Below are 12760 nucleotides of genomic sequence, written 5' to 3'. Positions count from 1 at the left end.
CTGTGACCCTGTCTCCAACAGAGTGCTGATTTTGAAACGGAATGCCAGCACAGTTGGGAAAACAGTTATAATGTGTTCTTCCTACAGCGGACTTAAGGATTCAAAGCACAAGCACGTTAATAATTGGCACATCATGGAGCTAGTTTCTCATGACTTAGAGGAAAAGCCAAGCCCTACTGAGTTAGAGTTATCTATCCCCTAATATAAAACAAGCAGAAGAGCTTGGCTCTGGAACGGTGCCTAATTTGCAGAGCTTGAGTGTGTTTTCTGATCTTTGCATTTTAAGCATATAGTGAGTTTTGTGATTTCTGAGAGATGCCGTTTCACTCCTTTTGTAAGGCAGATGGGGCTGCACATCATGCCAGTTTCACTCTGTAAGATGATGTGAGTACGTGGCTGTTTCATCTATGTTCCCTTGTACAAAGTTTTGCTGCTGTGTAAAGAGTGAAAATGCAGGGGAGTAAAAAAGCAACAGGGTTTCTTCATAGAATTATGTTTCTGTGGTGTATGCAATGAAATAGTGTCAATTTTTAGGCTTAATTAATACTCTTCTTGATAAATTGTTGTTGTCTAGCGCTCCTTCAGATTAAAAATAATTAGCTGATGGCAGGGTGTGCTGGTTACTGGTATTATTTAACTCCTAAACAAAAGGATGGAGTCCTGTTTGCCCTTTTCATTCCTAGCTTATAAGTTACACGTTAAAAAGCCCTTTGACCTGCACAGATGTAACTAACAAGGGGGTTTTCCCCTCACAGATGGCACAGCTTTTTCTTCTTAAATACCTTGTACGACTGTATCAGAGCTAATTTTCAAATTGAGAACATGCAAATAAATAGTTTTAAGAGATTTTCATGAAAATAGGTTGGTATTTGATGAAATAGTGCATTCCAAGCAAAAAAACATTGCAAAAGATTTTTCATCTGCGCAATAGGAAGTGGGATTGATTTAACAAGGCTGCAAGTGTCACAAGTTCTTGTCAAGTGATTTGCATGTGCTGAGAACAACGGAAATCACCTGGAGCCCTCATCTTGGATTCAGAGTAGCTTCTGGTTTATTGCTCAGGCCATTCTTGATACTGTTACTCAAAGAGGTTTCATAAATGTTCCCTGTCCCTCTAGCTGTTGCTCTCTTCAACTTCCCACAGGAAAAATCGACCCTGTTCCTAATACCCAACTTGTTAAACTGTATATTGAACCTGTTCTGTTTATGCATGTAGTACTTTATTCAGGTGGGGTAAGCACAGTGTCCGAGGGGATCAGGGTTCAGTTGTAAGGGCAAGGCAGCACTTAAAAATGCTCTTGGAACACAGACCATGTGTACACTTAGTGGCAAAGTTTGAGACTTCAGTAGGAGGTAAGTCAGACCTCATAACATGCACGGAGTTTTAGTTACACTGCATAGATTTCAGTTCACTTTAAAAACTGTTTTTGCAATCTCAGTCTTTTAAAACAGGGATAATAGAAAAATCACAGATGTCACAAATTAGAAACAAACCCTCTCTTTTATTGAATTTTATACTGTTACACAATCAAAAAGAAATACAGTCACAAGTATGTCAAAATGTTTCAAGAGAAATATCAATTGCAATACGTTGTACTTGGTTCCAAAAGAGAATTCCATTAAAATATACCACTTCTGCATGAGAGAATACTGCTATTATTCACAAAATCTACCATACTGTATAAATCCAGTAGCAAACTCTTGAACTTTTTGGTAACTTGGCAAGCCTTGCTCAAGGTAAATAAGGAAGCAGAAGGAAAATGGCAACACAGTTCTAAAATACAGATCAATAAAAAAAAACATATGGCAGTTCTCCAGCATGGAGCTTTCTAGAGAGGCAAGTGCCTAACTGCTAAGAGTATTTGTAATGAAAGCTGGATAGCCAGCTCTCATGACTTCCTACAACAACAGTCTTCCTACAAAGCACTCCTGGCCTCTGACATGTTTCTTTTCATGCTGGACAATTACAGTTGGAATAACATGCCTAAGTGCAGTGCCCCATGATGGAAATGGGTGATCTGTTTGGCAGAGCTGATCAGAGGGTCAGGAGCAGGGGTAGACCCAGCTGGGCTGGCAGTGTTCAGGTACTCACACCTCCCCAGCACTGTTTGGTCATCAAAAGGCAAGGGTTGGTGCAGCAGTGTAACAGAGAAAGCCTTGCCAACAGCCCCCCTTTGTGTCTTTAGCCGCCACAGTTTAGCTGTTTAGTGAAACAACTTTTTAAATATTGTAAAATTGCTATTAACTGGGCAGTAGTTTATCCTGCAATCATCACCTGGTTTTGATCCTACTGTTGTATTCCATTGGAAGCAGAGCTGATCAATTCATCCAAAATAAGCTTTTGAAGTCTTTACATGGTCAACAGTGCTATGTGCAAAGTTTTAATTGTTCTTTCTGGCCGTAATCTGCAATTCTTTAGTTCAGAAATGACTCGGGGAGAGTTAATGTGTGCACAGACACACAAGAAAGGAAACTTAAATTGTTTCTGCTGCACTCAAAGGTTTTCAAAGATCACCACAGTCCAAGCCCCTCTTACTACCTGGTAGGAAGGTGTATGTTGGACTTAATTTACTTAGTTTTTACTACAATTTACTATAGCTGAGACTCAGTTACTGGAAAGATTTCAGTGACTTCTGAGCCACAGATGTGTTTAATTATAATTGCCTTCAGGTAAAGGTATGAATGATGTCATCAAATATTAGTTTAAAAACCTCTTTGCCTTTTAACCAAACTATCACTGCTATTGATAAAAACAAGTTAGAATCCCTCTGTAAGAACAATAATTGTGCTAGGCACGAAGGCATGGCTGACTACTGCTGTAGGCGTGAGAACCTGCTGGCAGCTAACTTGGTTATTCGCCCTAGTTTATCATTTCCACATAATCTATCACTGTATCTACCTACAGTTTCTTCTTTACTACCAGCAAAGGACAAAGTGCTCTTAACATCATGCCTCAACAATTTAAAAGTTAGCAAAGGCAAAGAAATTACTCAAAAATCACAAAGAAAGCATTTAGAAAGTAACGTATCCTATAATCTTGTTCTCCAAAGTAGGTTTAGAATCAGGCTGTGTATTCCTAGAGTCTAAGAATAAAAGGTAAGACACAAAGCAGCTAAAATGTGTACTTCTAGATTTTGCCAACTGGCCTTCTGCATTCAGCAAAGCTCACACAAGGCCAGAGCAGTTACTGTTACTTTTCAGGGCTTTCTTCAGTGTTTTAAGGAGGTTTAATGGGGTTTGGTTGGTTGGTTGTGTTTTTTTCCCCAGACTAAGCCAATACAGCTACTGCAGTTCATTCCATTCATTGCTCGTTTCAGTCACTTTTACCAGGATGGTAAACAAAATGCTATGCCTTGTTATTATGTATAATACAAATGTGGGAGTTGGGAAGATTCTTACATGAAACATGTCTCATTTAAATACACAGCTGCTGTCATTAAGGCCAGAGATGATTCCAGCAGGCTCCTAACCATAAATCATGTGGGTCACATTTTCCTCCCCTTTCTAACACAGATTTTTACTGCCCTCTTAAACTGAAGTATACAGAAGAAGAACTGAGAGATCCAAACAGGTCAGGCTGCTCCAAAATAAGGTCAAGGGAGTAGGAGAACAACATCATGCAGGACAGCATGGAGTCCCCCTTGGGACATGAAAAGGGATAACCTCCCCAGGCCAGCTCAAAGCTTGTCAGGGCAGCAAGAAAAGCAGAATGCACCCACACCTTTCACACATCTGCAAGACTCTCCTCACTCCCTTACAAAAGCACCTTGTCAATCCCTGTAGAGCCCCTAACAGCTGGCACTTTACCCAAGACTTTAGCCACTTCACTATTAAACCTATTAACTGCTGACAAAGACATGCCATGGAAAGAATATCATCCCAGAGACCTCACACAGCAGGCAGGCAGGAGCTCTACTGCTTCCAACCAGAGAACGTGGTAAGTTTTTTTTACACTTAAAGGCTGCATTAGAACTCTGTAATATTCAGTAGCAGCTGTATATATTCAAAATGTTCTCTGCAGGAAGCTTCAACTATAGCTCAGTGCATGTACACACCTTCCCCTCTCCGTGCAACTTCTCAAAACTACCAAGTATGCAACTGTCTTCTGCTACTAGCGCCTGATCTCTTTTCAGTTGGTAGCTAATTGTTTCCACTTAGTTTAATACAGTTGTGTCAGTATGAAAAGAGCTTGTTCTGATGAAACACTAATAGCAACTTTAGAGAACAGATTATATACCATTAGAATCATAGAATGATAAGGGGATTAGAAGGGACCTCTAGAGAACTAGTCCAACCCCCTGCTAAAGCAGGTTCCCCTCAATCAGGTCACACAGGAACATGTCCGAGGAAGGTTTTGAAAACCAAGACTTGAGAGTGAAACGAAAAGTGAATGAAAATCGTTCCTATGACACTCCACATTTGATTTCTGACACTGAGATAAGGTTTTTTAAAATAGCCTGGAGAATGCTCAGGCTGTCTTGACTAAACATACACATTGTAAAGTCCTACCAGTTGCACTGTGTTTCATGACAGCAAAGAGAGAAAAGTCACCTAGCCAAAGCCAGAGCCAGCAGCACAAGAAAGCAGAACAAGCTGTATCATCAAGTACCAGGCTACTGTTTTGATCATGCAGATCTGTGACTTAAAAAAAAAAAATCCACCTTTAATTGATCACTCTGAACTGTTATTTTTCCTGCTTTCCAGCCTTACCTTGATAAAGCTTCCACAGACAAGCCTTTAAGCCGTTCGTAAGGATCTCTCCACTCTAAAGGAACACAAATCTGCTGCCTCCTTCCTCCCTTTCAAGTTTGCTAACTGGTGTGGTAACAGCTTTCAGAGGTTAACATCTTTGGTGAGCGGTAGTACAACACTGTCTAGGAGACTTCAGTACTGAAGAGGCTCAATTAACACGGAGATGTTACAATGAAAAATAAGGAAGCAGTGATTTGCAATCAATTCTAAGTTAAAAAGGGAACACGGATGAACAATAACCACTAACAAAAATATAAATTATCTCATTTCTCTCAGATAACACACTCCTCAAGGGGGCCTGGTCCACATATAGTTTATTGATGTAAGAAAACAATACAGTTAGTGTTAGATCCAACCACAAAGAGCAAAAAGAATGAGTGAATGAAGGTTTTGTACAGTACATATAGGAAAAATAAGATGTTTGTGACAACTATATATTTCTAAATAAAAAGGCTTCTAAGTATATTCAAGTTATTGAAATCTACATGAAAACATACGGATGTTAATAGCAACAAAGTGCATAAAACCAAAACATCAAAATACTGAGCAACTCAATGATGTACTAGATAAAACTCTGCTACCGATGCAAGATGTTTTACAAATCAGCTTGAAATATCACCTATACCACACAGGGTCAGCTGAACATTTAAGATCATACACAATATTAGCATTAACTTCAACAACTACAGGCAGGGAATTTTTTAAGCTGGCAAAGTGACTACTTTAAGAACATCAAACTCTCTCTAAATTGAGAACATATCCAAATAAAATGCTGCTAGCCCTTTCCAGGTGAAGCCTTTCCTTTGACTAACCACACTCACTGAAGTCAAAAGCGTTTAAAGACAGCATTTAGGAACAATTTATATTACAACGTGACTAAAATAATGACATAATCCAGGTTTAAACACGATTTCATAAGCAAACAAAAGGGAGATTCTTCTTAAAAACTAGTTCTTATAAATGCAGGATATATTGCATGAGGAACTGCTGGTATTTCTTAAGAAAATATATTGTGCGATTGTGGCTACAATGCACCGCTGCAAAGCATCGTTGTTTCTTACAAAAAAACTACTGAAATAAAAAACTTGTTTGAACATAAAAGAGTAAGAGAGCACAAGTCTTCCAAGACTGCCTCTGAAGAGCAGGATGGAAGCGTTGCCAGTTTTTTTCCTGTGTTGACACATCACTAATGGTAAGTTTTGGTGACCCAACTCCCCAGCCAAAAAATAAATATTTTGTTTTAAAATCAGGTGCATATTTCAAAGCTGCTATTGCAAGTGTGTTTTAAATGTAATGGACTTAAAAGTGTATGTACCAAAGAATTATAAAAATGCACTATAGTTTTGAGTTATTGTTACATAAAGAACATATTAAAAAGACTGTCAAAATAAGTAGAAAGGGGATCAAAACTGAACTAACTGAATTAGTGCAGTACTGTAGCCAGGCTTCTAAAATCAGATATAGAAAATATAAATAGACTGCTTTAGGTGATGATTCACCAGTGTCCAAAAAAGGAACAAGTATTGTGAAAGCTCAGTTAACTTGATCCAGAGCTCTGAGCAGTTCTTCACCCTGTAGCAGGTTTCTGTTGCCTTGTATGGGAGCGTTTACTTCGCAGTCGTAACTCGTGAGTTGGGGTAGGCCGCTTTCATCCATCGACTGCCCTAGGAGTTTACTTGCTATGTCTAAAGAGGGAGGGGAAGGAGAAAAAGTGCACTTTATTCACCACGCTTAAACTTTCCTCCAGAACTGTTGAGAAGATGTAAGTTTAGGTGTGGTTTTGGCACTTGGTTCTCTTTCACACAGCCCCCCTCTCCCTATTAAAAGAAGGTACTAACCAGTTGATAGTAGAATGATTGTCTTCTGCTCCACTCCACTGCGGCCGTTTGTTTTGCATCCCTTTACACGTTTCCAAGCAAGTGATGCATTTCCTCCACCGTCACCTGTCTGCTGGAATAAAGAGCCCTAGAAAGAGAGAAAGAAAAACCAATCTTCTTTACTGAATACTGTATCTTTCTAGCCCTCCACAGCCCTCTTCTAAACTAGCAGTTCCTGGCACTAATTACTCACGTAGGCATTGTTACAACTGAAAGCTGACTTCATTCAGAACTTGGGGAGAAATATATTTCCAAGTGCACTGGCCTTGAAAATTATTTAAAAGGAAACTGAATCAGATTTCAAGGACTGACTTCCTTTATAGAAAACAATTACTAAATCCTGGTTATCATCAGTTACCATGCTCAAGATTAGCATGTACATGTACACATACACACCCATTTAATTATCACCGCTCTTGTGTGAGTAAGCATCAGGTTTTCACTGAAGCCTCTGATGGTTTTCTGCACTGGAATTAATAGTGTAGACAGGAGAGTCAGAAACCTTGGTAGGGTGATTCTATCTAAATTTAAGATGTAAATTCTGCTTGCACTCCATGCCACCAACCCATCTGACCTAAGGCTTGTGGGGAATGCAGTCCTAAGCTATTCTATTGCAGATACGGCTCCTTAGCATATTGTTTTGACAGCAATGCAGAAGATATGGAGATTAGAAAGCTTTTAAGGACTCCATATAATTAGGATAAGTAAGAAGAAGCTGCCACTGAAACAGATGGGACGGAAGGGAAAAAAGCCACCTTAGTGTCAAGCGTCTAGCAAAAGTAGTTGAAGCTGCAAAGTTTTGTTTTGTTAGTAGTATTGACTGCTGCAAAAAGAAGAAAGGTGTTTCAGAAGGCTGCTCTTATCCTGGACACTTTAAACAGTAAAGAACATGTGTTTTCTGGTTACAAAACATCCATACAAATCAAAAGGACAGTGGTATAATAGAAGTGAAAGAGTTGAGACATAGAAGCTGCATTTCCTAGTAACGTCACTCACCTACTTTGTTACTGGTTTGTTGTTTTGTTTTGGGGTACTTTGCTGTGACTGCAGTACAGCCCTTCATGTTAAGACACATGTATCTTATTTTTCAGTGTAGTGATTTGGATGATTATTTCACGATCTCTCTGTAACACAGCCTGCCTTTGTCCAGTTCGCCTGCTTTCTAGAAAACTAACGCAGTAATTTACTTTGGTCTTCATTTATTTATTTTCACTCTTTGCAAATAAGTTCCACTTCCTTACAGCTAAGGAGTTGTAGCAAGACTTTGAACAATTCCCAAATACCATGTATCATAATCCTGGATTTAACCCAGTTTCTTCTTTTCTGTGCATGTGTAAGACCTAGTTCATCCTCTCAGAAACCCATCATGGAGAAAGAAGCCAAACAACAAAAGCACTTGCTTGTAAAAATGTCAGTAAGGCCCAGCTACATTGAAAGTTCAGCTTTTGACTGGCAGGAAGCCATTAATATATTTATTACACTTTTGTCAGATATAGAAAAAAGACAGAGGTTTATAGCAAAGGATGAAGTTTGAATCCATAAGCATTAAAAAAAGCAGTAAGCATAGAAACCTGAACACTGTTAGAGCAGTTGAGACAGAAATGCTTGTGTTCTGTGTGTTTAATGACACACAGTGCTATTTGGAATATTTTATCAGCAACTGTGTAAGACAGCTGTAGTGCCAAAGCCTGAGGAAATGGCAATGGAAGGCAGTGAATTTTCTTGAGCTGTGAATTCTTGCAGGGCCACTGGAAGCAACAGAACAGCATGCATGGAATTCAGCAAATGAGAACAATGGCATAAGTATGATTTGTTTTTTTTAATTAAAGTCTGCTTGCCTCATAGAAAAAAAAATGGACATATGAAAGCTCTCTCAGCTCTTCTAGAGGAAAACAATGCTAAAGACAGCACAGAGTGATTTGTCTCGTGCCCAAACCAGAATGCTCATACAGGCATAGTTTACCGTTCAGAAGAGAAATAACCCTGCACTGTAAGACACAAGGGGTGACAACACCTAGGAGATGCACTGCTAGAGAAACAAGGCATCTCAAAAGCTACATTCGCAGTAGAGGAACTATGAATTAACTGTGCAAAACTTGAGAAGTGGGAATTTGCAATGAAGGTAAGAGGAGAAGTAACAGTACGTAAGGGCAAAGCTCAAGTTTGCAAGATACTACAAACTGACAGTAAGAGATTAAGACTGTGGAGATAAAACACCTTTCAGAAAATAACAAGCTGGAAAACATCAAGCCCAAATTAAGTGACACAAATCTAAGGACACAGAAAAAGTTTCCTTCGAATTGCTAAGGACAGATGATGATGAGCTACTCACAACTGCACACACTAGTACTAGAGAGAGTGGGCACAGAATGAAAGGGGGAGTAATTTGTTACACGTTTGTTAGGTTACACCATTCCTTTACAGTTCAGATGGTCATGTTATCAGATCAAGTAAAGGAATCTCAGACTCGATGGAAAAACAGAAACTTAGAAAGAAACATAAGAACACTGTCTCCAGTACTGAAAATCAACTATGAACATTGAGTTTTGAACTCAAAAGTGAAATAGATACAGCAATTACACATTTAAATGTGATGTCTTATGTTTGTGCATATTCTACTGAAGAATAGGTATGTTCACAAGACAGTGTATTTCACCTATCTCAAGAAAAGTGCTTGAGTATAGAGGGCACTTTTGAAGCAGCTGACAGAAAAAGAGAACTAAAACTGGAGTATCTGCACATATGTGGGAATGTCACTATCGAACAATTATCCCTGATCCCAAGATTCCACTGCACACAAACAGCTAAACTCAGGAGTCTGCACTGACGTCTCATTTCAGAAATTGCAAGGTTAAAAGTGAATATTTTAAAATGGTAAAACAAAACTCACAATTCCAACTGCCTGAAAAAGTGAACCATCATGTTCCATTTTTCGTTTTCTCTGAGCATTATGCAAAGCTAGCATCTTTGGATTTAGTTCTTCATCCATTGCAGTAGATCTAAGAAAAATTGATTCAGGCTGTTAAGACGTTTCTACTATCCTCAAGCCATTCTTCTTCTGTGGACACTTACACACAATATCACAGAACTGATTTTATGAACTCTACTACTGTTTGTTCATAATCAACTCATTTCAACAGTCATTGTCTACGAGCAGAGCAAATGTTAGCTTTTAATCTTGCTGTGAAGCTCAGAATGAGTTATAACAAAAAATTTAAAGTCTTTGCAGAAAAAAAAGCATAAAAGTTCAGCAATTCACTTTCAACAGAAAGAAGGGAGGGAAGGGTGAGGAAAAGTCTATTCTGATTATTTCTATGTACAGAAAAATCTTCTATGTATCAACAGTGTGCTATTTGACTTTGTGGAGTTTTCTACCATGATAAAATATCTGCTACATAAGCCACAGTCCATCATTATAAATGGTCTCTCTTTAAAAGCAATAAATTCAGCACACAGACTGTGGTCACCTCTTACCTCACAAGTGGACAAGAAAAGCACCAGAAATACTGTGTGAGTGTAACTGCTTGTAAACTGCCTACTGCATTCTTTTAAAAAGGCTGCATGTCAGATATGAGAGCAGAACAAAATGATGAATGCAGTTTGCATCCAGTAGCTGCCTATGACATGCTTATGTAACAGCTACTGCAAAATTAACTGTAGGGAAGCTCATTATGAAAAAAAAAACAAACTTATTTGATATGTCCGAGTTTCAATGTATCAGTTCCTAGTTAGAATTTGAATGCCAAAGGCAACATACGACAGTTGGCAGTATTTGTAAGTGCATTATATCTAATTTCCTGAGCAGATACTAAGGCTTAAGTTTCACTTATTTCAAAATACCTTTTGTTGAGAGTGACTGTTAGCAAACTGGGCACTCCTGGGCAAGATTTTTCTGTCTGATCCAACGTTCCTTTCCCTGCTCTGACTGGAGATGCAGTTCGACTCCTGTTCCCACTGTAAGGTGATGCTGGGGCACTACTCGTTTCATTGATGATGTGGACAGGAGATGAAGGAACAATCAGCATCTTCACGTCATCCACGCGTTCCGTCGCTGGTTTTATTTCCTCAGCAGTACTTGGCGGTGTCTGAGGCTGTTGAAAGATGGTGATGGTGGCTGCGTTTTGCGAGCCAGAAGAACTGCTTTCCAGCGGGGAGAGCTGATCGAAGGATCGCAGCTGGAAGTCATCATCCATCGGGATGTAAGGAGCCAACATCTCCAAATCTAAATCAGTTTCCTGGAAAAAGATGAGAGGCTACATAAGAATATCTCAGCTATGACACTTCATCTTAATGATGACTTCATTAAGGTTCTTCCTTTTACCAAATCTTGAAAGGTTTTTTAAACCTTATTTTAATACCATTACATAAAAGAAGAAGGTTCCTGAAGACATTCTAAGAGGAGCACATTGAGAATACTTAAGATGATACAGGATTTTAACTGAAATGCACATTACCTGAGTAGAGAATGGATTTTTTGCTTCTGTATCTATTGCAAAGAGTTTCTCCACTAATTCCAGTTTGAACTCATTAGCCATATCATTGTCCACATCAAAGCAGTAGTCGTTGGGACTATTGGGCTGTGAAAACACAGTTTTAAGTGTGTGTCATTACATCATTTTGTGTTGCATCTACAGGTTTTGTGAAAACAAAAAACCGTTCTAATGTAAAAGCTCATTCCAAGCTTTAGTTGCACAAACTTGAAATGGGAAAAGAGAACACGTTTATGTATCAGTATGCATTCAAATTTACCCCACTGGGGAACCATACGCTTAGATGGAACCTGGAAGTCACCTCCACGGTAATTCATCACAACTAATTTGCTGTTCAGAGTAGTTCTCTGACCCATTTCTTTTCTAGAAAGACCAATTTCAAGCTCTTCTTGTTTCTATCAAGTGGTACTGCATGCGTTTGTAAGACTCACTTTAATGAAAAGAGAATTCTCAGTATGAAAATTTCTCTTTTCCCTCAGATCACAGCATGAGCTGAAGTCACCACAGAGAAGTAATTTTCCACTCTACCTGGGCTGCATCCTTCACCAAATTGGCTCCATGAGTCCCAGCACAGCACATACATTTTAATGTCAGTGTATCCAGATTACGTAACTAACCTCAGGTGAACTTTGGCTGGTACTTGCATCAGAAGGGCTGGTTGGTTGCTCCTGCACCTGAGGCATGGTAAAAGAAAGTTCAAGTGGCTCTGTGTTTGGCTCCAGCTTTGACACAACTTCTCTATTGAGTGCAGGATCAGCATTGCTACGGAGTGGCTTTGTAGTTTCAGAGGCAGGTAGTGGCGACATTGCCATAGTTATATTCTGCAATTTCTCACTGGATGAGGGGAGCATTACATCATTATACAAAGGAACTTCATCACATTGTTGTTCATCAGACTCTACAAAAATTAAAAGAAACCATCAACCTATGTAACAATACTGTGAGTGTCTACGGACCTCAATACATTTATACAGAGGCTGAAATACCACAAGGCAAGTGGTACTGGGAAGTTATTTTTCAAAATTCACTGTAATATACTATACTAATTATCATGCTCTCCAATTTAAAGGCAAACCCACCATTACTGCTGAAATCTAGAGAGATAATTGTGTCTCCAGCAGCTGGGGCCAGCACAGTTAAAGCATCTGGTTCCTGTTTAAGTTTCTCAAATAGGCTGCTGGTATCATCCAGGTCATCTTTGCTGAATATTTTGGTCATTTTCATATCAGGAGACTCCACTGGTTTCAACATACACTCAGTTTGTCCGAGGGAAAAAATTAAGTCCTTCTGAACAATACCACTGTCAGACAGAGAGAGGAAGGTGACTGTTAACAAACAGCTAAAAGGAACAAATTCAGGTTTAATTCAGTTTTGTAAGCTGAAAACAAACAAAAACCAAAACCCCCTCCAAAAAAAACAAACACACCACAAAATTACCAGGATAGAAACTTTAAGAATTCTTTTCTTCTTACTCATTTTTTCCTTAAATGTAATAAACAAAGCAAGCTCTAATTGTGGTGCCATCAAGAAAAGTAAAAAACCCCCAAACATGCCTTTCTAAAAGCATTGAGAAAATAAGAAAAAACAGGAAAAGGTTAGATATTTCCTAAATCACTTTGTTTTAAATTAATGTGCAACATG

General features: G+C 38.9%; 1 protein-coding gene across 2 annotated transcripts in view; it reads right to left on the bottom strand.

Annotated features, from left to right (window-relative positions):
- Nucleotides 1-1482: 1482 nt before the first annotated feature.
- Nucleotides 1483-12760, bottom strand: part of HIF1A (hypoxia inducible factor 1 subunit alpha) — a 35894-nt gene continuing 24616 nt past the window's right edge. Inside the window, exons 9-15 of one of the 2 annotated variants that reach the window (XM_061997837.1) lie at nucleotides 12199-12419; nucleotides 11737-12017; nucleotides 11084-11206; nucleotides 10470-10864; nucleotides 9520-9628; nucleotides 6591-6717; nucleotides 1483-6437 (exon numbers count right to left, since the gene is read on the bottom strand). In XM_061997837.1, coding sequence (XP_061853821.1) covers nucleotides 6286-6437; nucleotides 6591-6717; nucleotides 9520-9628; nucleotides 10470-10864; nucleotides 11084-11206; nucleotides 11737-12017; nucleotides 12199-12419 — 1408 coding nt within the window. In that variant the 3' untranslated portion in view covers nucleotides 1483-6285. The remainder of the gene's footprint in view (nucleotides 6438-6590; nucleotides 6718-9519; nucleotides 9629-10469; nucleotides 10865-11083; nucleotides 11207-11736; nucleotides 12018-12198; nucleotides 12420-12760) is intronic. The other variant, XR_009818892.1, reaches the window with a different exon arrangement.

The sequence above is a fragment of the Colius striatus genome, chromosome 6 (genome assembly GCF_028858725.1).
Source record: "Colius striatus isolate bColStr4 chromosome 6, bColStr4.1.hap1, whole genome shotgun sequence".
Classification (NCBI taxonomy): domain Eukaryota; kingdom Metazoa; phylum Chordata; class Aves; order Coliiformes; family Coliidae; genus Colius; species Colius striatus.
Note: the sequence above shows the minus strand (reverse complement) of the source record. Positions and strands in the feature narration are given on the sequence as shown.